Source organism: Mus pahari, chromosome 20 (genome assembly GCF_900095145.1).
Source record: "Mus pahari chromosome 20, PAHARI_EIJ_v1.1, whole genome shotgun sequence".
Classification (NCBI taxonomy): Eukaryota; Metazoa; Chordata; class Mammalia; order Rodentia; family Muridae; genus Mus; species Mus pahari.
The window spans coordinates 9,199,789-9,224,703 of NC_034609.1; the positions used below are offsets into that span (position 1 = coordinate 9,199,789).

The 24,915-nt window shown below is 55.5% G+C and overlaps 1 protein-coding gene across 8 annotated transcripts in view; it reads right to left on the reverse strand.

Moving 5' to 3' along the window:
• Positions 1–24,915, reverse strand: part of Nfix (nuclear factor I X) — a 94,410-nt gene that overhangs the window by 14,409 nt on the left and 55,086 nt on the right. For 5 of the 8 annotated variants that reach the window (XM_021220672.2, XM_029532761.1, XM_021220673.2 and 2 more), the window contains 6 exons: positions 7,406–7,468; positions 7,108–7,182; positions 6,619–6,739; positions 5,811–5,947; positions 3,254–3,376; positions 1,179–1,354 (listed from right to left, as the gene is read on the reverse strand). In XM_021220672.2, the coding sequence (XP_021076331.1) occupies positions 1,179–1,354; positions 3,254–3,376; positions 5,811–5,947; positions 6,619–6,739; positions 7,108–7,182; positions 7,406–7,468 (695 nt within the window). The remainder of the gene's footprint in view (positions 1–1,178; positions 1,355–3,253; positions 3,377–5,810; positions 5,948–6,618; positions 6,740–7,107; positions 7,183–7,405; positions 7,469–24,915) is intronic. The other 3 variants (XM_029532758.1, XM_021220674.2, XM_029532760.1) reach the window with 3 other exon arrangements.

Here is a 24,915-nt window from a genome sequence, read left to right on the forward strand (position 1 = left end):
GGGAAGAAGTAGGGAAGAAGAGGACAGCGGAAGGGTGGGGATGGGGGAGCAAGCCGAGGAGACAGGGCCAGTCCCAGAACGGACAGAGAGCCAGGATGCAGACCCTAGCCCAGCCAGTCCTACCCCAGAACCAGAAAACACCCATTCTTCCAGGAGCACATCGAGGCAGCCTGGCTGGACAACAGAGGGCCATGGCTCTTCCCCCGGGACTGCCTCTGGTGTGCACTTCCAGAATTCCTCTCCCAATTTGTTTCCCAAGCCCCTCAAACATCTTCCTGCTGACATCTGGACCAGCTGAGAGAGGAGCTGGGGAGTTTGCATGCTGCAGGACTGTAGAACTTCCCACAAGTCTGGGCCACCATGTCTCATCTCAAGTGACCCCTAGAGACTGAGCATGTCCTGCTGGCATCTCTGGCCCATGATCTTCCTGGATAATCCCTTTGCTGAGCACCTTGAGTTTAGACCAGGCCCTGGGGCTGGCTAACAGAGAAGGGATACACAGAGCCTCGCTGTCGCACAGAATTGTGGATCAGAAGGACTTTCTACACCATGACAGTGTGGGAGCCCTTTGTTAAGAGTCCTGACATAGGAATCTATAGTCACACAGGCTTCTCATGGGGCCTACTGAAAGCCAGAGACAGATCTGATGGCGGTAACCGGGAGGAAGGAGGTCCTCCTGGCATCTATCAGGTGGGGGCCCGGGATGCCTCCCACAGAGTGCAGGGCAGCCTCACACCACGAAGAAGAATGAACAGTCCAAATGTCAACAGTGATGAGCCAGGCAAACTCAGTCCAGAATCTGTCAAATTCTTGACCTTCTAAATTTTAGGAAGAGGTGGTGGTCCAAAGCCTAAACTGGACAAATTTTAGGCTCATCCATGCTGGGAACCACAGGTCAACAGGAAGGGCAAGAAGCCCCAAAGGGAGCGTTGGACAGCTGCCCCAACTCTCCGACCCTAACCAACAGGCCCTAGCACAATCCTCAGACCCTGGCCCCAAGTCCACTGAAACTGACCACAGGTAAACTCTACGGGCTCTCTGTTGCTCCAACTCCACGTATGTTCCAGACTCTTGGCCCTATCCTTGTGAGCCCTTAGACGGACAGATGGACAGACAGAGAGACAGACACAGAGACAAAGAGATGAGGCTACAGGGCCTCCTGCGCCCTCTGGACTCACCTGTCCGGTGGCCTGACCCGAGCCGTCAGAGCACACAAACTGCACAAACTCCTTCAGCGAGTCCTGCCCATGGTGGTGGTGGTAGCGGATGGTTGGGTGTGTGAAATACGGGCTCGACTGCTGGATGATGGACGTGGAAGGGAAGTGCAGCGCTGATGCCGTGGCCCGGGGGCTCCCTGTGTGCACACAGGCGGGGGAGAGAAAGGGTGTGAGAACAGCCACATGGGAAAGCAAGGCAAGGCGGCCAGTAAAAGGGCTGAAGATCCAGAGGAAGAGGCAGAATGGGGCAGAAGCACTGTGTCAGGCACAAAATGCCTCAGTCATCTAAGTTAAAAAAAAAAAAAAAAATCAATGCAAAAAAAAATAAAATAAACTGGCAGGCCAGTACCAGAGGGCCAGCTGCTTGCTTTTATAACTACTGTTTGACAGGAGCTGGCGTGGGGGTTAGCTGAGGCAGGTGAACAGCGAGGGTAGCAGGGTTGGGCCTGTTTAAAATGGTTAGGATGTTGCTCTTCTGGTTGGTTTGTTGAGATAGGGCTTCTTGTAGCCCAGGCTGTCCTCACTTCCTCACGCCTGACTGCAGGCTTTTTCGTTGTTTACTTTTGGATGGTTGGTTTTCTTTTGTTTTTGCAGTACCTGGGGCGTGCTTTCTGCCACCAAGTCTCAGTCCCAGCAAACTGCTACAACGTTATTTGCTTCTCATAAGTTTTTTGCTCTTATTTGGTTTTTGAGACAGTCACAGGGCCTCCAATTCTTGATTCTCCTGTCTCAGCCTCCTGTATGCTAGGATTTCAGGTGTTGGAATCACCCTATGTTTGGCAACTGTTTTTACTATTTAGAAACAGCACACTAATATATTACTTATTGCCGGTTGAGTTTTTAGCATCCTTGATATTTTCCTTTTTTTTTACCCTTGGCAAACACCTCACTTGCCTCACCCTAGGTGTAAGCCTGCCTGAAGGACAACAGATTACCACGGCTCCGTGGTCTCTGGACAAACAGACTCTGCCTGTGCAGGATCGGCACCCGGCACTCACACAACTCCAAATGTGTAAGTGGGTGCTGAGGCCTCCCTCATGTGTGGGCTCTGCCGCTGTGAACTCACAGTTCCTACCCCTGTACAGGCCTCAGCTCTTCCTCAAGTTCTCCTCCCTCCTGTCTGTTTCCAATCAGCTCACTCTTGCTCTCAGTTTCATTAGGGGGCTGAGGAAACTTGGCTTCTCTCTGGAGTTCATAAAAATGGAGCGCAGCAGGGTGGAGCCTGCCTCCCTCCTGCTGCCTGCTCAAGGCCTGGGCTCCCTGCCCCCACCTTGTGGCCACCACACCCTGCCCCAGTGCTGGCTGCCTCTGGGCTCTAAGCCAGGAGGCCCCAAGGAGGAAGCCGGGAGGTAAACCTCCCTGTCGTGTCCTACAGAAGAGAAGAGAGGCATGGCAGACACAGGGCCATGTGCAAACAAAAGCCAGGCCTTTGCTGCCAGATGGGTGCTGAGACGGAAGCAGCACGTGCGGGAGGGCCAGGTTCCCGGGTATCCTGCCTGGCCCCACCCTCAGGAAGATCCAGCATCTTCTCAGGGCCTGAAGATGCCCTCAGAGCCTCAGAGCAGCAAGACAGTCCTTTTCATGGTGAGCCTTGTCCTTCTGGCCCCTCACTTCTGGGGAAGGCAGGGAGGCCCAGATTAGGTGCCAGTTTGCTCTAGGACAAGACACCAGGAACCTGGACTGCTGAGCAGCGCTCTTTCTAATCCACAGGAGAGCAACTTGGCTCAACTACTTGCTGGTGGGGGAGGGGGAGGCTGCATGCAGCTCCCAGTGAGCATGTGCAAAACATGCACCCAACACAGACTTCACACAGCCAGAGTTAGCATGTGGGAGGGATTCTAGGAACTGAGTGGGCAGCCTGGTTCTCAGAGATACACTGCCCATCCCATGCCACCCTACTGCTGTGCCACGACCCACTCGGGGAGCCCAGATCTGTGACTCAGAGTGATCCCTGGCCCCCTGTTGAACCTGGCCAGCTGCCCCTTGCTGTGGCTGCCTCCCGCGGTGTCCCCTTAAGCCCCGCCCCCATCTCTCACCTGGTCTGACTCCAGCAAGCACAGGCAGCGGGTGGTGGGTGAAAGCCATGCGTGGGGAACTGCCCTGAGAGGAGAGGGCGCTGCAGAAGTCCAGCTTTCCTGACTTCTTTAGAGAAGCAGGGCCTGGGGGAGGAAGCGGCAACACGCGGGTTTAGCTGGCTGGGGTGGGAAGCCAGCTAAGCAGCCCGCTCCTTCTCTCCTCAGCGCCCAGCAGCCCTTCCTCCACCTCGGGCCCTGCTCTGCTCCTCCTGGGGCCTGACCTCAGGGGTGCAATCTGGCTACGGTCGCTTCTGCAGAGAGGAAAATGAGGCCCCTGGTAACATGTGGGAGGGTATGTATGCTGGGCAAGGGTGGCTGGCAGAGGAAAGCATCCTGCTTCTGACGGTCCATAAAGGAATTAAAGTGGGTGCAGGGCTGGCATCTAGGAAGGGATGCACAAGGAGCCCATAGATGCCTGTTGGAGAGCCATGAAAGGAGCCAGAGCGTCAAGGGTGGGACGCACAGGCTGGGAGCTGTGACAAGACACCCTGGCCTGAAGAAACCAGTGCTCTCTTTCTGGAGAGAAGGAAAAGGGAAAGCGCGGTTAGAGGCCCTCCAGAGCAGCAACAGGAGAACAAAGGCGGGAGCCAGAGCTGGGAGCACCCTGGGGACAATGAGAGGCAAGGACTGTCCTGGCCACAGGGCTCAGAGAGGGGCTCTTCTCTGCCCTGCTGCCAAAGGCAAGGGCGGTATTAGACAGAGACAGGGGTACAAAAAGACCCCATCTGGGTTTTGCCTTTGACAGTCAAGAGATTACAAGCCAACACCATCTCTGTCCAGTATGCACAGATCCAGGTGACAGGCTGTCAAACAGCTCCCAGGGGCACATTCTTTCAGTATCTCTTGTCCTGGGCTTAGTTAGCTTCAAGGCCATGCCCAGACTAACCAGGCAAGGTGGAGGTGAGGCAGACTTTGAGCTTATCTTTGAGGGATAAATCTAGTTGGTTTTGATGGGAAAGGGGGGCTGCAGAACAGAAACTCAGAGTTTCAACCACAGAAAGAAGTGGGGGTGGGGGAGGGCGAGCTCCCAGCGACCAGCAGAGGTGTTATCTGGCGGCAGCTGTGTACCACCTGATAGCTGGCATGATGAGGAGGGGGGAGTGCCCCACCAGCTGTGCACAGCTGTCCCTGCTGCTGCACAGTGCCTACCCAGCTGTTCCCATCCTGCAGCTGGGCTGCTTAATTGGCGATTTGTCGCAGCCCAGGGAAAGACGACAAGTTGGGGGGTAAGGGATCCTGGGGGCGCAGTGCATGGCAGGACTACCAGAAGCAGCAGAAATGGGCAGGCGGTAGAGCAGACAGAGGACAGACTGCAGAAGCCTGGCGAGGGGGCTCTTGGAAACATGGAGTCACAGGCAGTCAGCGGGTCCTCAAGGTACCCTAGCAGCAGTCCTTGCAGATGTCACCTGCCCAAGGGCAAGTCTGGCTGGGACCTGGCACACAGCAATCTTCAAACTTCTCAGCTTCCTGTCTATCCACCTCCAGAGATTCCCCTGGGGTGTGTGTAGATCACACAGACCCAGGGCCTGCCTTCCACAGGGAGATCCTGTGAGGGACCAGGTCATGCTGGGGGTGCCTTTCCACAGAGCAGTCTCCATTGGTGCTCTAGAGGGTGCCATGTCCACACACTCACTCAGCCCAGGACCAGGAGGTCAGCTTTGCTTCTCTCTGCACGGGAAGCAGAGCCAAAGCCAGAGGCTGCACTGGCTCTCTCAGCCCATTCTCTACCATTCACCCGGCTCAAACCATGAAGGCCAGTCCCCAGCCCTATCTGGAGTGTCCCCAGCTCCATCTACACTGGGCAAGTTCCTCTGGGCTCCACAGAATCTCTGCTCTTTGCTAGCTTCCCAAGACAGTTCTGCTCTTCTGCAACCTCGGTTCTGAGCTTCTCTGTGACGCTGGGCCCGGGGCTAGGGTTAGTCCACTTCAAACCTGTCTCCCGGAGGGAGGGAGGGCACCAGGCAACGCCTAAGGACGGTTATAGTCATCCAATAGGCTGGCCGGAGGCACCCTGCAATCCCAGTACTTGGGAGGCTGAGGTAAGGGCATTTAGAGTGTGAGGCCAGCCTGACTGTCGCAAAACAAAAACAACCGACTGAAGAAGGGGTAGATGTTTGCTACTGGCATCTAGTGGTGGAGCCAGGAATGCTACTGAGTATCTTCCAAAACAAAGGCTGCCTTTGCCTCAGAAAGCCAAGAGGCCTCACACACAACCCTGGGCCCAACTGGGGGGATGATTTAATCCAGGGAACCACAAGGCTGCGCAGGTCTCTAGAGGCAAGGGATCTATGAAGAAGAGGGCATGCCCTCAATAAATGGCACTGTAGGCTTGGCAGCCGTCTGCTCTACCCACCATGCCTATAGGTCGGCTAGCAACTCGAATGGCTGAGCTCCTCATCCCACTCCTCTCCATCAGCATGGCGTGACACTCTTAGAACCCGAGAGCCTGAAAGTGCCACCCAACAAACGAGGCCATAGGGAAGCACAGGCTGTCACACCACCACTGCCATGCCCATACCTGCATCCACGTCATTGGGCCATCCGCTAGACTGGCTGCTGCCAGCGGCCGGAGAGCGGCCTGTCCCAGGATAGAACACATCGTCTACTGGACTCTCCATCTCACTGTCGTCGATGGACTTGGGGCGCTTGGTGCTGCTGAGGAGGAGGAGGAGGAGGAGGAAGAAGCGAGTCAAGTGGGCCAAAGTTCCAGGCACCCCAGCTCCAGGAGTAGAAGCATCTCCAGACCTGCTCCCCCCCAGGTTGCCGGGACATCATGAAGGCCCATCAAAGAACAGGCAAAACACCTTTTATCTGCCTTCTACACCCCACCCACTATTCCCTATTAACTCTCAGCTGTGCCATGGGACTCCGTCATTAAAGAGTGTTTTAAGCCAACAGTGGCGGCTCACATCTGTAATCCTAGTACTCAGAAGGCTGACACAGGGGGACTACAGTCAACTCCAGGCCAGCTAGTTGGGCGTGCTTCAAAAGAAGTAAATAAATTAATTTTTTTAAAATTATTATATGTAAGTACACTGTAGCTGTCTTCAGACACTCCAGAAGAGGGAGTCAGATCTCATTACGGATGGTTGTAAGCCACCATGTGGTTGCTGGGATTTGAACTCTGCACCTTTGGAAGAGCAGTCGGGTGCTCTTACCCGCTGAGCCATCTCACCAGCCCCAATAAATTAATTTTTAAAAGGCTGGAGAGGTGGCTCAGGAGTTGAGATCATGGACTGCTCTAGTAGAGACCCTGGCTTTGGTCCCCAGTACTCACGTCAGGGGAGCTGTGGCTAGAAAGGAGAAGAGCCGTCATCCATGCTTACCTGGTGGAAGGAGGGGAGGTGATGGACCGCCTTCCCAGGGTCACTTGATTTATGTTGTAGTAGCTGGGGCTCTCCAGGTCCGCCAGTGAGAAGTTGGGCCCTGACGCAGTTGCAACTGGAGCTGGAAGACAGAGAGGTTGGTGAGACTGGAATACGCTGCTGTGGGCCCCTATGGACCAGGTTACCACGAGCTTCTTCCTGGAAGCCCAGAAGAAGTCTTGTGATGTCTAGGCTGCTGGGAAGAACCCTTTCCTGGGTGGGATTTCCTGACTGGAGTATAAGGGGAGAATCTTCGGTTGTGTGTTCCCTGCCTCCCCCCATCCCCTGCCAGCAGAGGTTAGAGACAGGATTCTCTGGGCAACGGCTCCTCCCAGCTCAGGGGCAAAGGGACAGAAAGTCTCCAAGATGTCCTCAACATAGCCCTGTGAGATCTGAAGACCACCTCTGCACCCTAGTCCTGGTCCCTGGCCCTCAGAGGACATCACTTACTCTGTGATACTCTCACCAGCTCTGTCACGTTCCAGACCCCAGACGTCACAAAGCAGTCCTGGAAACTTAAGTGCCCTAAAGGAAGAAAACGGCCGTTGAGTGGGGGCAGACCATGATGGGGTGCCTAGCTATTTCCCCAGGGTTCTCCGCCTGCTCAACTCTGACCCTTCAAGGCTCCCCCACTATCCCTCAGGTGTCCCCCGAGAAGGGGAACACACCAGGGGAAGCCTCCCTCCTTGGATGGTAGCCCAAGTCAGTGGACAGCTGACTTGGGAAGAAGAATGGGGTGGACACTGACCGTTGGGCAGTGGTTTGATGTCCGCATCTCCTTGCTGGTTTGAACTATCTGATTGTCCGGATTCTGCAGGAGAGACAAAAGGGAGAAAGGGTCAGGAGAAAGGTTTCATACAACTAGTGACCAAGCAGGCACCCTCCAGCCTTGGGCACCGACCCCAGGCAGAAGACCCTGTTCACCCAGGTTCCAGGGCTAGCCCAGGGGAAACTGGGGGAAACAATGACAGTAAGTTCACCCAACATTTGGGCTGGACTGGTCATTGTGGCAGGGGGAGAGGCACCCTCCCTCTGCAGGGTGGGCAGCCGTGTCTCTGGCCTCTACCCCACTAGACGCTGGGCACCTTCATTGTGACAACCCAAACTACCTCCAGAAACTGCTCAATGAGCCCCAAGGGTCAGAGTTGCCATGGATAGATAGATAGATCGCATGGACCAAGAGTCTGAAGTCAGGAGGAAGAAGCAGTGATGGGCACTGTCCGTAACAGGGGCAGACCCCCGGGGCCCTCCCTCTTCCAGAGGGGCATTCCCATCCCTGAGTTCATTAATTAATTCTGTTCCTATGGACTCATGCCCCTCCACCTCACCTTTATGCTTACAGCAATGCCTGGCAACTCGGAGGGGGGAGGTGTGCCCTGCTGCCACCCAATTCTGTGCCAGCCTGTCTAGGCTGTCTCATGCCCCACTGTCACAGCTGCTCAGAGGGAGCCCTGAGACAAGGGCCTATTGTGTGGTGGAAGCTCACACAGGGCTGGGGGCAGGGTGGAGTGTGTGTGTGAATATTTTGCCGAGCTTGAGAAAGCCCCCCCCGCCCTCGCCCCCCTAGGTCCTCCAAAGCTTTGTGTGTGCCAGGGGCAAGATGGGGACCTCCAGAATGCCTGCCTGGGCATGACAGCTGGTGAGAGGGTGGGGGTGCTGAGGTAGGTTGTAGGATGCTTGGTGAAGACTCAGCTATATATAAGGACCACAGGAGTGGCATCTGACACTGTGCCCTGGTTCTGGCCAAGGCTTTGCTGGGCTCTTCAGAGTGGCCCAGAAACCCTAACTGGGCTGCGGGACCATTCACCCGTAGTTCCATGTACAGCCTGCTGGTTTCTAGGTGGGGTTGGTGGGTCCTACCCTGAGTCAAGGCACCCTACATCTGGGGCTGGGAAGACTGGCCAGGCTCCTGGGTTGTCTCATGATAAGTAGGAGGCGGTCCCATCTGAGGGCCCTGATATTCTTTTCTTTCATCTTGTTCAATTTTTCTTTTCTTTCTTCTCAGTACTGGGGATCAAACTTAGGGCCACATCCATGCAAGGCCAGAGCTCTACCACTGACTGAGCTACGGCCCCAGTCTTTCTTTAAATTTTTTTCCAATTCCAAAAAAAAAATAATAGTAAATCTTGCTATGAACTAAGAGGTAGAGATTATAAGGAACATGTCCACAAGCTTCCCCCTCCAATTTGAGGTGCATTCTTCCATGCCACTATGGGTCAGTCACCTCTGTGTTTGCCATTCTTTGCCACGGAGTGGTGGGGTGGGTGTCTTAGGGCCTCATCCTATAATCTCTAGCTGTATCTTGTGACCTTGCTGTACCCTGGGATCACAGTGTATGAATTTCCTTCTTACTCTCTGGACCCCTGGGTCTGATGCACGTCCAAGCCAGTCCAAGCCAGTCCAAATGGAAGCCAAAGGGTCTAGGTGGCAGGTGGCCTTCGCTAGGGCCTTCTTGAAACCCCACTGTGAAGCTACCTCAATATGCTGAAGAAGGGTCCAGCCTCAAGACTGGCATGCAGAGTCCATCAAAGGACACACGGGACACTCTCTGCTGCCCACAGACTGCCAATGAATCCCACCCATCCTGGGACTGACACAGCCCAAAAGACCCCCAAGTCTGGGTCAGTTTGAGGGTGCACAGAGTTCACCCCATAGGAGTGCAACTGGCCCACTGCAAAAAGCCAAATAGAGAGGAAGAGCTGGGTGTGTGTGTGTGTGTGTGTATGTGCACACGTGTGTGCAAGCATGCTTGCACATCCAGCCAAAGGACAGAAAAGAGTAGAGAACGTGACAAAGAGATGGAGGTGCGCCAGCGCCGGCGCCGGCAGAGACAAACAGGGCTCCAGGAGAGTGCGACAGACAGGAAATCCTTTTAAACCAGGACACTTCCCAAAAGGGTGCTGCTGTTATTACTATTAGTTCATAGAAAGGAGCAAACAGGAGAAGCTAGGGGGGGATGAGGCCGGCTGCCACGCGCCACTAGGCGTGGCTCTGGGCGCTGCTGGCAGCCATTTTAGATCTTGGCAGCCATCTTATGGCTGGCGGCCTTAGCCAGCATTGCCACAATGCCGCCACCACCAGCCCCCAACAAGCTCAGCTCAGCTCCAGGACAAAAGGCAGAAACCCTGGAAGTCTGGATCCAGACTCGCAGGCAGAGGAGCCAGCCCTAGAGCCAGGGCAGCTGCAGCCGGGCTCCTGCAGGTCCCTACTAGCCTCAGCTTTTATGATCCCTGCCTGTGCCATGAAAGGGCAGGGAGGATGAAGCCGGTGCCCTGGCATCGCCGTAGCTTTGCTGAAAGGCAGCCGGAGCTCTGAGTACCAGCTCTAGGCCCAAGGACCAACCAGTTGAGCAAGAATGGACCCCTGCCCGATAGGGCCAAGGGTGGAAGTAAAGGATGTCAGCTCAGGATACATCTTGGGTAGACATGAGATGGGGCTGGCAGGGAATCGGAGAGGCCACTGGGTCCTCAGTGGTCAGGCTCAGGGGCCAGCCAAGGGACATCCAGAGATGGGAGCCAGCGACCAGCTTTCCCATGTGGCAGGCTCTCTGGGATGCCTTAAAACAAGGTCTGTGCCTGTTCTGGACATCCCTAGGGACCAGCAGCTGGGCCCCGGGGCAGCATGCCACAGAGTGTCCAGGCACCTTGCCTCCCTCTTCTGCCTGGGACCCCTGGAGGAGGTTATAACAGGACAGAGAAAGGGAAGGCCCTTTACAATAACCCCTCCCCTGGCCCCCGCCTCGTGGCTGCTTGGCTTTTATCTGGCAGAATGGGGCTTATCAGAGCCACCAGCTGAACAAACACGCAAATCCACAGTTAGTGAGAAAAAATACTCTGCCTGAACTCTTTATCTCCTGTTCACAGACCTTGCCCACTGCCCACTGCCAAAAGCACAGGAGAGAACCTAAGGCGGTGCAGAGGGGGCTGAGTTCTCACTCTGAAGGTGGAGGGTGGCCTTCCCGAGCCTGGCCTTGCCTTGTCTGACTTGTCGCCTCAGCCACCCCCTTCCTCCCTCCTTGTCCCCAGCCCATCCACAGTCTTCTCTGGGAGTCCCTGCCAGTGGGTGATCCCCGGCCCACACAGAACCCCCCTCCAGTGTCTGCTTTCTCACTGGGGACAATGGGCCAGCTGGTGGCCTGTGAAACGGTGAAGGGACAGGGATGATACTGGCTCAGACAAGGCAGGCAGGTGCTGCTTCGTCTCTTACCCTGCCCAGACCACCCTGGTCCCCTAGTGTGTCGTGGCCGTGTCTCCTGGGGGCTGTTCTTGCTTCAGCCTCTCCAGTCTGGCTACCATGGAAGCAAGGGTTACTACAGTCTCCTCTGTTCAGCTCACCCTGGCCCGGGTTGGGAAAAGAAAACAGCTCCTCCTTGCACTCCCCTTCTACAGAGCCCGGGGCTCCTGCCACTTCCTCCAGAGAAGGAACCAGGACAAAGGGCTCACCACCCCCTCCCCTGGACCCAACCCAAGACAACTCAATGGTCTCCGGAGTCCTGGAGTTGAAGAACCACACTCCCCCAGGCTCCGAAGTCTCTCCCACTCTGCCCTGCCAATGAAACTACCTGAGAACCAAGCCCTCCCCATGTTCGCCAGAGGCCCTCGATGGGCAGGTAGCTTGGCCCTGCCCACCTGAGCCAGGTTTGGAGAGAGCTCACAGTTCATTCTTAGTACTGTTGGGTGGTTGGTTAGAGGTCAGGCACCTTGCAACAGGCAAGTGCACAGCTCTTGTCTCTCTCTGAGGACCCAGGCTGCTCATACAAGATATGAGCAGAGGTCATCCCTGCTAGTGGTCTTGGCTACTCCACAGGGTGTTTGGAAGGCAGGGCTGCGAAGGAGCAGGTGAGATGATGAATTGGGGTTGACTGGGCACAGGCCCACATGGGTTCTACAAAAGGACCTTGACTGTAGGTTTCCTGCCTGCTCTCCTCCAGTCATGCCTATCCCACAGGTCATTCCCCGGCTGCTGCAACTTATAGACCGACCAACCACAGGTGTCAGACAGCATGGGGCCCCCCCCTTTCCCCATGCCTCTCAATGGCTCCTGGGACAGACCAAAAAAACAAAACAAAACAAACAAAACAAAACAAAACAAAAACACACCTCCTATAAAGCTGCCCTACCCACCATACTTTAGGTTCCTGCTCTCAGCCCGATTTTGGCTTTCTCTCAGCTCTCTCTCTATCTCTGGGTTTTCTTTCCTAACCTCTGTCATGCTCTCTGCTCCTTGCACTTCTCTTTCTCCCTCACTTCTGTTTGTGTGCTTGTGCGTGTGCGCGAGTGTGTATGTGTGGGGGCGGGGAGAAGATTGTGTCATAAGCATAGCTCTGGAGGGCAAGTTCTCATAACCAGTGCCCAGCATTGCCCAAAACCCTGACCCTGATGTATGTACATATGTATGTATGTATGTATGTATGTATGTATGTATGTATATATATATATATATATATCCAACCACAGACAATGATGTATTTATGGCTCCTAGCAAGTGAGGGAGGAATTCCTGTTCACTACATCCAACACTCCACGGCTCCCATGCGAAACAAGCTCATTCTGCAAGGGGCAGCTGCTTGGAGCTCGCTGGCCAGCTGCCTCCATGGACTTCACCCAACATATTCTTTAGGGGCCAGGAGGGGTGCGCAGATTGGCCTCTGCTGTCCTCCAAAAGCATACCTGGACACGTGGATACACTCAGATGAACACACTTGTTATCCCCTCAGCCACATGTGCCACCTGCAGATGCCACCAGCCCCTTCTTAGTGACAAGACAAGGTAGAGTAAGATGGAACAGCCATAGAAAGGGACACTTCAACTATGGCAAACTGCTGGTCCAGAAGCAGGCAGCGGTGGGTGTGATTCCAGTTCCCATTCCCGCCCTCCCCAGAGCTGCATCTCATCTGCCTGCCTCTCCCCCCCTCCCCTGTGATTCCGGAGTGTCCAGGGCACAGGAAACCCAATCTCAAGGAGAGCCAGAGGCCCAGCCTGCAGCAATCAGAGCTGCAGAATGTGACCATTGTCCCTCCTGAAACCCAAGTCAGAGAATCTGAGACACCCTGAGGAGGGGGCCGCGATGGATGGGGGCTGGGGGAAGGGTCACAAAGGGGTTCTCCCTGTCTTAGCAAACAGGACACTGGGGACCTGGACTGAGGAAGTCCTTGAGAGTGAAGGGCAGCCAGAGGGCAGAGGGAGGCGGGGCTGGGGAGACAAGGGGCTTCTCAGGTCTCCCTCTCCTTCCTGATGTTCCCTACCCGTGCCCACGATAACATAAACACACAACCCAAAGCTGTCCAGGGGCTGGGACACCCCTCCTGTCACCTCCAGATTCTCACGGTTTAGGAGCAGGAACCTGACCCCGAATCACTGCCTCGGAGCTGTGGGTGAGTAAGCAGGATGACGCACGTGTCTGCCAACCTTCCTCTATACCCTCAGCACCTCATCTCGCAGACATCAAGGGCTCTGGCTTTGACCTGAGACACCTGCCAGGGGAGTAGGAGGTGTTCCAGAAGGAGCAAGTTTCAGGAAGGGAAAGAGAGTAAGTCATAAGACCACAGGGACATACAGTCGACTTGAGGGCTGAGGCACAAGGCGAGACAGGTGGATACCCTGGTGGGCTGGACAACAGGGACCTGGTGGGCCAGAGATGGCATGGGAAAATGACATTTTACTTTCCACACCATCTTCTCCCCTGCTTCCTAGGTACCGTGTAGGAGCAGAGAGGAGTCTGTAGGTCCCCCAGGCTGAGGGTAGACCACCAGCCTGCCTTCTTCTCTCTACAGCTCGTGGTCCTACATGAGGAGAAGGCTATCTTATTCAGTCTGACTCAGCATCACTCATGCTGTGGAAACAGGAACCCTCATCACCCAGACACCAAGCCTCCCACCACCTGAGTACAGGGAGACGGTGTTCCCAAACTCATGCCTTTCTCCTAGAAAACAAGAGTGGGGTTCCCATCTCCCTCTACTCCGGGACAGTCTGGCCTTCCAGGGAGGTCTTTGCCTGCCAGAAGCGGCTGGGTGTGCCCTGCCAGGTATCTGCCAACGGCCAGAGGCCTAGGGAGAACTGGAGACAGAGATGAGCACTGAGCAGTGGGACAAGCTGGTAGGGGAATGGAGGGCTCAGAGATGACAGGCTGAGACCAGCAGAGGAGAGGAAGGAGGTGAGGTCACAGACAAAGACACCCAGTCTAACAGGGGCCACCTGGGAACACATGGGTAAGCACACATGTAGACCCAGCAACTCAAGGACCAGAAATGAACAAGCAGACCCATGGTTTGCTGGGTAGCTATACCAATCCCAGTGGGGTATCTCAGAGGTGCCACAAGCTGGGAATGCCACCAAAGCAGAGTTCACATCAGAGGTGGCGGGTAGGAGGGAGTACGGAGGCCGGCCGAAAGAGCGGGATGACTCAGAGAGTCCAGAAGAGGCAGAAGCCACCTGGCCCAGGCTCACCTTCTCTTCCTCTTGAGTCTAAACCTGCCGGGAAAGGAACCACTGATCTAGACTGCTGGAGAACTGTGTGGGTCCTCTACCAATCTGGAGACCCTGGCTTTATCCGAGCACAAAGGAGACAAAGAGAAACATCTAGGCAAATGCAGGCAGCAATAGCATGAACACCTCAAGTAAGGTCCATGTTCCAGAGCCTCCCGGTCCAGCGGCCTTGGCAGAGTTCATGTTGGTTGCTTGGCTGTAGATAATAGTTAAAACCTGCCTGTTGTAGGTAACACCTGCCTGTTGAGTTCCTGGATCAGGAATGGGTCAGAAACAAGGACCACAGCTCCCGGCCCAAAGCCTGGCTCTGAGCAGCAGCTCTCCACACTCTGATTCTTATATCCAATCGCCATTTCTCTTCTTCTGCCGCCGCTCACCAGTGACCCAGAGGCCCCAGCAGTGAGCAGTGGGGCCTGGCTCACTGACAGCAGCAGAGGGGTTTCTCAGCCACTAAAGGGCAGATCCAGATGCACCAGCGATATAGGTATGTCCTCCTACAGCAGTCTAAGGCTACTCATCACATGGGGAGGGATGGGGAAAAGACCCCGGGAGGCGGGCAAGGCTAAAAGAGAAGTGGGGAGCACAGAGCTTGCCCTTGGATTCTGAGATTCCAGCTCCAAAAACCTCCCCTGCACTGCCCTGGGGTTGAGAGAGCTGAAGATACCAAAAGCACAGACCCGGGCCCTAGGATGGCCCGGTCTTCAGGAAGGGAAAGAGAATAAGTCATAAGACCACAGCTCCTGCTGCCCATAGTCCTGCCTTCTTTACAGACGAATCCACTCCTGGCAATGTTGTCTGGTGCCATAATTTGCCAGCAGCTATGTCTAGCATTTCCAAGGGCCTGAATCCAGGGATCATATGACAATGGGGTCCAGACAAGTACCCCTAGCCTAAGAACCTGTCCCCTCCTCAAGGAGCTGGGTAGAAACTGACAGCGGGCAATGCCTTCAATACACCACAAGCCAGAGAGAGCCAGTGTGGGGGAGGGGGTGGGGGTGGAGGTGGGGAATGTGTGTCCTGTGAAGCTGAGCCCCACCCCACTCCCTCTATTTCCAGCCTTGCCCTTTCTGGACCTTTGAGTTGCCCAGGCCAGGCCAGGCCAGGCTGGGCTAACCAGATACCCACCCCCCATCCCCAGCTGCTCCTGAGGCTATTAATAGTGTTTCCCCTTCCCAGGGCTGGGCAGCACCCCCCACCCCCACCCCAGCCAAATACATTTGCCCTTGGTCTACTTACTCTCAGAGGGAAGTAGTCAGTCCCTAATGCCAGCCCTGGAATGAGAGGGGCAACAGAGGCTCTGAAGGTCACATAGGTGACTGCCTGGGACTGCTGGAGCTTCAAGGAAGAAGTAAGCCCTAGTCCAGAGCAAAAGTGTAGTAGAGAAGAGCTAGGGGAAGAATTAGGGTCAGGCCAAGCAGTGTGGGGAGGAGGCCAGAGGAGGCAGCCGGCCGGCCGGCCAGGGTAGAAGCTGCTTCAGGGAGAAATGAAGCTGAAAGCGTGACCTGCTTCTCAGTCCTGTAAAGAAGGGCAAGCAGCAGAGGGTGAGCTGGGACCCACAGGCCCGGACCCTCCATGCCCACCCACAAGATTTCAGTGGAGGAGGAGGAGGGAGAAGATCTGAGAAGAAAGAGAAGTGAGTTCTTTCAGTTTGGTGCAGAGAAGGTCCCTAAGGTGCAGCTTCTTCACCACAGGACATGGAGCCTGAGGGACAGAGAGCATGAGCCCCGGCACCTCTGCTGCCCTGAGCATCTCTAATCCTGTCCCCGCTGCTGCCCACTCCTGTAAAGACTGCTGGGGCTCAGTGGGGAACCTAGTAGAGCCCACCCACCTTACCTGGCCGTACGGGGCAAGCTGCGTTGGAGTACCCGCCTCAGCCCCTGGCTGTGGGCAGACCAACTCTGGTTGGTGAAGGGAAGGCAGACACAAACACACCCCATAATCAGATGTTTCAGCAAGACTCGGTTCCCACCTACAGGCCTAGCAGCCCTGTCTTCAAACCTTCCCCGCTGGGTAGCCCCCAGCTGGGTCAGCACTGGCAGACTGGCTGCCTAGGTCTCCGGGAGCCAGCCCTCCATCAGCTCCAGGAGGACAAGGCCTCTTGACTTTGCTTACTGCTTCATCCCCACCACCTCTCTAAGACTCTAAAGAGCCCTTTCTTGCCACCGTGGCTTCTACTCTGGCTCCCCCTCCTTACCCCCCAGGGGACAGAGCACCCCCTAGCTGGAACCTTCCTCCCCTGCTGAAGACAAGCCATCTTCCTGTTTCCACCTTTAATCCTGTAAACCTGAGCTGAGCTTCCTATCAAAGGACTTGATGGACAGAAGGAGCCCAGGGCTCCTAGAAAAGGGCAGGCAAGAGAGTACTCTGCCCGCCCACGGCCTGCCCCTCTTCCACATGGGAGGCCCAGAGCCTGCTAGAGCCGTTTACACAAGATGCGAAGGACCTGAAATCTTGACTCCAAATGTGTTTTGTGTTGTTGGCTTTTTTTATTTTAATAAAAGATTGTCTGTTATTATTATCTTTTTTTTTTTTTTGAGACAGTGTAGCCCTGGCTGTCCTGGAACTCATCCTGTAGACCAGGCTAGCCCTGAACTCAAGAGATCTGCCTGCCTCTGCCTCCAGATTGTTGGCTAACTCCAATTTCCTAATCAGAGTCCGAAGTACCTCGGCAAGGCTCATGTGGGACTGGGGGCTGGGAAGGACTTTGGGCCTAGACTCAGGAGCCTAGGGTCCAAATCGTAGCTTTGTTATTTAGACCCCCAGTTGGTCTCTCTGGCCTCCTAATACAATACAGCTTGGACCTATGCAGAGATGGGGCCTTGACTTTCACTACAGACGGTTTCATAGAATGTACTACGTACATATAAGGGAAACTCGGGCTATTTACGGACTACAAAAACCAATCCACCTATACATCAGGCTAGCAGGTGCCAAAGGTCCTTGAGGACCCTGCAGGGGCTCAAGGAGCTTCACGTTGCGCTCCCCAACAAGGTAGCTAGGTGGCGCAGCGAGTTAACACTAGCTGCCCTCTGCCGGTCACAGTAGGGCGAGCCCGTGGGGTGCTGGCCTAGAAGTTCCAAAGACAGGGTTCCCTCTGAACACGTGCTGAGCCCAGCAGGAAAGACAAGAACCCAGCATGACCACCAGACCTCGCATCTGTGTCAGGGACGGAGCTGCCTCAGCCAGCGGCTCCCATGACTGCACAGGCACATCCCGGGATGTGGTCAGGGCAGAGCTCACCATACACCTTGGATAGGAACAGTTTGCAGTGGGGAATTGGGTGGAAGGAGACCTCCAAAAGGGAGGCGAGGAGAAGCAGAAGGTGAGGCTGCCAGGTGTTTGGTCCGCAGGGGTGTGATCCTTGGGCCCAGCCCGGCCCCAGTAAGGTGCTTTCCATTTGAGGGTCTTCTGTTGTTGACCCCGAGAGTGCTCCCAAGGTGCTCTGGACACCCTTGGTGCTAAGTTGTCTTTACACTTGGTAAGTCTTGGAAAGGAAAAATCCTTCTAGCACCCACACGGCAGGAGTGAGAAGATGGGGACTGAAAGCCAGATTAGGAGCATCAGACAGGGAGAAAAATGAAGAAGTCAGGAAGAAAAAAACAAACAAACAAAAACAAAAACAAAACCTCGGCACAGGAAAGCACTGCCTGTGCTTGTGAGGGTGGCAGAAACAGGCGGGCACACCCTCCCGGACTGCAAGCGGGAGAAAGGCCCCTTTGTTCCGCCCAGAGGTTAGCCAAGGTGAGACCAGCCCTACAGCCCCCCTGACCCTGGGCAGTACAGATTACTTCGAAGGGTCTGGCTGGGCCTGGCTGCCTCCCTCATCCATTGGTCAGTCCCCAGCCCCAGCACACCGGGAGTCAAGGGAGGCAGCCCCCAACCCACCGGGCTTCAGAAGGGCTGGGATCCATGGCTCCCTGCTGCTAAGTGCTTGCTTGGGGTTTCCTCTGAGTGGATTGGGGCAGTGCGGTGGCATGACCCAGACTGTGCTGTGCTGTGCTGTGCTTGGAAACGGTGCTGGGGAGGCTGGCCTGATTGTCCTCCAGTCTCGCTCCTGATGAGCCCTCCCAGGGACTCCTCTGATGAGGACTTCTCAGAGCGAGCCTTGACTCTGGGCTGAGATCAGGTACCTGAGACCCTGTCAAAGCAGAGGCTGGAGTGGGAATGCATGCCAGATGAGACAGAACTCTGAGGGAGTCTACCCTCTACCCCACCTGGTTACCGTGAGGAAGGGCTTCAGCCCCCGCCGCCCCCCCCCCCCCGAGCCTCCACAAGCATGCTCTGCACCTATTCTTAGGGCTACTGGCCTGGAGTATCAAGAACAAATCACAAATCACTCCTATCCCTTAGTGGTCAGAGGTTTAAATTTGGCAAAGACGGAAAGACTGCTTCACCCCCTCGGGCTTCCTCCTCCAGACAGGGTTTCTCTGCGTAGCCCTGGCTGTCCTGGAACTTGCTCTGTAGAACTCACAGAGATCCGCCTACCTCTGCTTCCTGAGTGCTGGGATTAAAGGCCTGTGCCACCGCCACCTGGCCTGTTCCACTTTCTACTCAGCAGTACCTTGTAGCTCCTATGCAAATATAGGATGGGAACCGGGAGGGAGGAGAGACTGGCCCGTTAGTGCTCCCCAACAGTGCCCCAGCCTCAGTCTGGAAGCACCTCCTCAGGAGGCCCTGGCCCTCAACTCACACCAGCTGAGCATCAGGGGGTAACGTGGGGGGAAAGCAAGCAACTGAGAGGGCCATCCCTGTGTATGATCTTTGGCAAGGGAAGGGGGGGCTGGAGGGAAAAGGAGGAAGGGACAGCCTGCTCAGGGGGCCTGAGTGGCTGCCTCCTGCCTCCTGTAAGAAAGTGCAGCTCAGATACACAGTGTCCTGCCAAACCCAGCCCCTTAATTCAATTAAGTGCAGGACCAACTTCCCAGATTGTTCTGTGTGCCAGTGCCTGTGAATGTCCCGATGTGTGTGAATCCTGAGAGCTATGGTGTGTGTGTGTGTGTGTGTGTGTGTGTGTGTGTGTGTGTGTGTGTGACCCCAGAGAGGCAAAGGGAATGAAGAAAGAACTGAAATCTTGAAAGGACACATTTCTTCTTAACCCTCATACTGCGGACCCGGAGACCAGGACACTGTCTGGGATGCAGTGCAGGGGCTGTTCATGTTTTGTGGACCAGACAGCATCGCAGGCCTTTGCTCATCTGGTGCTAAGCCTCCTGCAAGCCCCAACCAAAATGTCTGTACAATTACAAAGGTTCACAGGGGCCAGGACTGGCTCGCTTAGGGCAGTAGTTGAATCCTGCAGCTCCACGCATGCACTAACAGGGCCTCTCTCACATCTGCCCCTTGGACTGCATGTTCTTGGCCAGCTCCTTTTCTGAGCTACACCCCCACTTAGTCACTTGGTCCCCAAAGGCTTGAGAGTGTTCTAACGTGGTGTGTGTAACAGTGCTCCTGTGCCCTTGTGACTTTTCTCTCAGCAGGTGACCTGACTCTGAGGTCAAGCCTGAGCAAGGTCCAGCCTGAAACCTGCATTCTCCATCACTTTGGTGGGCTCTACAGGAGAAGTGGAGACAGACCTTGAAAAGATGGTCTATCAAGGCCCCAGAGGCCAGCAGAAGCTGCCCACAACCTTTCACACTCATCATCCCTATTTAGAGGAGTTCCCCAGTGTGTGTGTGTGTGTGTGTGTGTGTGTGTGTGTGTGTGTTACATGAAGCTGTCTTGACCTGGAGGAGAGGGTATGTGTCCAGTAGCCCTCTCTTACAGCCCCCAAGAAGCTTGACTTTCTCCTTAGCCCTCCAGGAGCCCTGAGCAGCCCCTTCTGGGAGCAGAGCCAAAAGGATGGAAGAAGTATGCTTCTAAGCTGCTAAGGGAAATGTGGGAGGTGGGTAGAGAGGCCCCTGGCCTGCAGGTAGTGTGGAGGAGGCCCTGAGGTCATGAGGCTCTGCACTTTTCTCAGGGAACAACATCCTCTGCTTTGCCCTGGCTGCCACAACCTGGCCTGACTGGTATCTAGCAGGGGTCCCTACAGGAGCAGACTAGAAACCCCACCAAGTCCTGAAGCAGTGTCTCGATACATAGATCTGATCCACACCCCGTGGGATACTCCTGAAAGTTTTTGCTTCACCTTCCCTCCTGGGCCTGTGTGGAAAGGGATCTTGGAGGGAAGGGCTTTATCAGGGAAAAGCCAAGGCTGGGGGTGTCAGCTTGGTGGGAGCGAAAGCCTAAAGTCAGTCTCCGTTTTGCTCTGGGGCTCCACACAAGGCTAATGGGAGGCTGGCAGCGGCAAATTGTTGTTTACTTTTAATTAAGTAAACAATGTCGGCTTTCCGCCTCCTCCCCTGCCACCCCAGCCAGTAATTTAGGGATGACAATGGGGCTGTTTCCTTCCTCCTGCCTTCTTCCCCCAGCACTCCTGCTAGCTCCCTTCTCCACAGTTTCTGGAACTTGTGGCTACGGAGGCTCCACCCAGAGGGATAGGACAACCTGAACCACCTTTGGCCCAGCAAATAGCAGGTTCCACTTTGGGCTACCCAGGCCCAGGGCTGTGATTCTACATCTCTGCGTCTCCAGGGTGACCAAGATAGTCTTACCCTGCCGGCATGGCATGGAGTATGTAGCTGGTTCTCCCCCTCCTCTCCAGCCACATCTCTAAAAGCCATCAAGCAGGATGGCCAAATGCTGGGGTGGGAGGCTGCATCAGCAGATGACAAAGCCTGCAGGCAGGAAGATTCCCACCTGTAGGCCCCAGAGTCTACAAGTCTCCCTCATCACCGGTAAGGGACCTTCTGGTCCAATCAGGAAGAGCCAGTGTTCAAGCCAGCAGTCTATGTGTGGTACCAACCCTCCTCGGAAACTGAGCTGCCATGAGCTGCCTTTGTGGCCTTGGATTCTGACATCACTGTCTTGACAGTTTTAACTCGAACAAGAGGCCCAGCATTTTTATTTTGCTTCGAGTCCCACAAATTCTGCAGCTAGTTCTGTTCAGAGAGCAGAACTGAGGGAAGGACGGAGATAAAGCAAGCTAAGTCAGCCTTTCACCCACTGGGTTCTCCTGCCTGTGACTGGGGTGCTGAGCTCTGGAAGTACAGAAGGGTCCTGCTTTGAGCTCCCAAGGAGGCGAATGAGGCAGCCTGGAAGACAGGATGCCACCCAGGCAGATCCGTACCCGGGCTGATGGAGAACCAAGGCTCCTTGGATAGCCTTTCTCTGTAAGCCAAACGCCGCTTGGCACGTGGCCTTGCTTACCCAGCCCCTCTCTGGGCCCTCCACACACAGTGGGTCTATAACTGCAGCAGACCTGTGTGGCAGCGGGAGGAGATCTCACTCCTCTACCTCCTGAGGATGAGGATGGTCGGGTCCATAATCCAGCCCTGCCCAAGCAACTGGCGACTAAGGTGCCTCAGTTTAGGTGCACCGGGCAAGGGCAGGCAGAATGAGCTGTATACAGGCTTGCTCCAAACCCTTGCCAAAGGGCGGAGTCTTCTTTAGCTCAAGCTGGCTGGGGCTGGATGCAATTTCAGCCACAGAGCAGGGCTCGCTGGCTGGAAGCAATTTTCTCATTAGGACCCCAGGCCTGCTCGCTGGTCTGTTCCCAGCCCTTACTCCCCTTCTGCGAAACCGCACCCCACAGGCCTCCCGATAGACCACTCACACGCACAGGGAACCGCACGTGTACTGAGTCAGAGAGGCGACTGTGGGGTCACCCCAGTGGGGCTAGGTTCAAGGAAAGCAGCGCTGGCACAAGGCCCTAGCACTGAGGCATATGCACAAACAAGATCTCGGGCAGTTCAGGGGGAAAGGGACCCCGGACCCCGGGACCAGAACACTGCCCTCACGTGACCCTCCGGAGTTACTCTCAGGCCGGTCACCAGCCTGTCTCGTTCAGGTGGGCCTGGGAGGCAGATCCCTTTCCCAGCCCCAGGCGCTGTAAGTGGAGGGTGGTCTCACGGAGCCAGGGGGAGCGCCGAGGCAGGAGGGGCGGCACCGCTCTGCTCCTCAGACACATGTGGTTGGACTTAAAAAGCTATTAGGGAGCGAGGCGCTGGCGGGAGTACGGCTGGCCCTCACACCAGAGGTGGGGGGGGGAGGGCAGATGCCGAGGCAGTGAGCTCAGCTCTCGCTCCCTCCCTGGCAGTGTTGGACCCAGGGGACCCCCGCCTAGCAGGAGAGTGCGGCGGGCGCTCAGGGGAGGGTGAGCAGACTTTGGGCCTGGGTCTTGCTTGGCACAGGCTCTGTAGAGCTTGGGAGACTCTAGGCTGCAGTGCAACAGCCTCTGGGGGAGGGGTGGCGAGCCTGGATTTGGCCCAGGAGGGTACAGAGAGGTCCTCAACCCCCTCTAGCTTTTCTGGACCGGTGGTTGTTAGAGGTCTCCTTAAGGTAGGTAGGTAAGTAGGGGTAGGGGTGTGTGTGTGTGTGTGTGTGTGTGTGTGCGCGTGCGCGCGCGCGCGCGCACACGCTCGCGCTCGGAAGAGAGGGGGTAGGGAGATTATGAGAAGAGCAGGAGAGAACAGGGAAGGAAAAAAGGGCCCCACCCATCACGAGGCCAGAAAAAAACTGATGGAAAGTTCTCTAGATCCGCCAGCTTGTAAAAAGTTCCCTTTCTTTCCAAATTATGAACATTTTTTAACAAGGGAGGAGGGGACCCAGGGCAGAGAGCGATCTAGGACTTCATTAGGACAGTATCCATCCTGACAACGTACCACAGTGACTGGGGACTGAAGAATGTGCATCTGCCTATATTCCAATGTGTTCTACTTCCAAAGTTAGGCTACCCGCTACACACACACACACACACACACACACACACACACACACACACAGCCTACCCAAGGAGGCTGCCCATGCTGTTACAGAGTAGGATAGGATAGGTGCCAGCAGGGGAGCACACGTGCATGCACGGAGACAGAGATGGGGCAGGCGGATGTAGCCCTATTCCTGAAGAATCACCCCACACTGGGTGCCAGCCTCAGCACAGAAACAGGCCTTGGAGCTGCAGGGAAATTTACCATCCGAGGCCCCGAGGCCCTGCCCAGGCCCTGAGTCCACAGTCCAACCAAAGGGCAGCTGGAGTGAGGCACTCTCAACACTGCTCATACAGAACCTGACCAGTGTGTGTGTGTGTGTGTGTGTGTGTGTGTGTGTGTGTGTGTGTGTGTGTGTGTGTGTGTGTGGTGGCGGGTTGCTGGCCCTAGTCATACAGATGGGGGTGCTTAGCTCCTACTAAGAAACCATCAGAGCCCAGCCCGGCCTGTTCAGCATTTTGGGTGGCTCCTTCCTGGGGGTCTCCCTTCTCAGGACAGTTGGACCCAACCATAGGGAAGATGGCAACTTTTGGGGGGCAGTGCCAGGGAGAAGCGACTTTGAGAAACCACCAAGAGTCAAGCTGGGGGCCTCAGGCAGGGTGGGGGAGGAGCCGACCACTGAGCCAGGAGCCTTGCTCAGGAAACACGCAAAGAATGCAGCTGGCAGCTGGCCAGTGGGCCAGGACCACAAAGAGGCCTTTGTTTTAGGAAGTGTCCAGGGAGTGGATGGACCGAACAGCAGAGGTGGGGGCAGCACCCCTTTGGGGGAGTAGGGAGTGATCGACCCCTACATTGTGCCCACACTACCTCTTCTGATTCACACACACACACACACACACACACACACACACACACACACACACACAAGGCTCTGACAGGGATAGGTTCTTGCCAGGCCCAACTTAGGGCACTCTTGGGTCCAGGTCCCCCTGTCTCTCAGCTCCCCATTTCTCTGGGCTGGTAGCTGTCTGAACTCCAAGGTGGATGGATGCCCCTGGCACTGGCATCGTCCTGCTCCCTTTCTGGGAGAGGCAGGAAGGCTGTAGGACAGGGTCTCTTCCTTCACCCCTGCTCTGCAATTCGAGGGTCTCTCTGGCCCCTTCTTGGCATCTGGAAAAGTTTGGGAAATTTATAAAAAAAAATTCTGGAGAGTTTATCAATTGCTTTCTAACCTACCAGAGAACCAGAGCCAGAGAGAAGGAAGAGAGAAGAGGGAAGTGTGGGTGTGGGGAATGAAAAGTAGGGACAGAAAGCAAGATCAGAAGCGAGACACAGCCCTCAGGAAAGGAGTCAAGATGCCAGGGTGCCCATAGCCAGCCTGTCTCCCATCTGAGTTTCTTGAGAGAACCAGAAAGACCCCCAACACAAGCTCACCCAGTAAGTATACCAGGCCCTTTCAGGTCTCTCCCATCATCCTGCTCTATACTGCTTTGGCCACCCCACAGCCCACACACCACACCTGTGCTCTTCTCCAGGGGCCTGAGCTTCAGGACTGTGGAGGGAAAGAACATCCCAGGATTAGAGGCTGGAGACAGGATGAGGCAGGGTGACCACAGTGGCTCTCCACTTCCTTTAAGGGAATGTGTGATGTCCTTGCAGGAGAGGCACCCTCTAGTGAGTGTGTGGACAGAAACAGGTCTACTTAACTCTAAGCAGGAGCAGCCTAGGCTGGTCCAGCAGGGTCCCAAACAACTCCTGGGGTGGGTGGCAGGGTCTGCATTTCAACAGTCCCTTGCTAGGAAGGGAGAGGGGAGAGAATGAAAATATGTGCCAGTCAGCAGGGCAAGGGCAGCAAGCTACTGACTGGTATCGTGGTATCGACCCGGATGCTACCTGGATGGCGGCGGGCCGCTTAGTTTCAAATCTGCAGAGAGGAGCGTGAAGGACAGAGACAGAAAGGAAGCGGCGGCCTGCAGATTGATGGAACGCCAGAGGCGAGGGTTGGAGAGGGGACTGTCCTGGAAAGTGTGGAG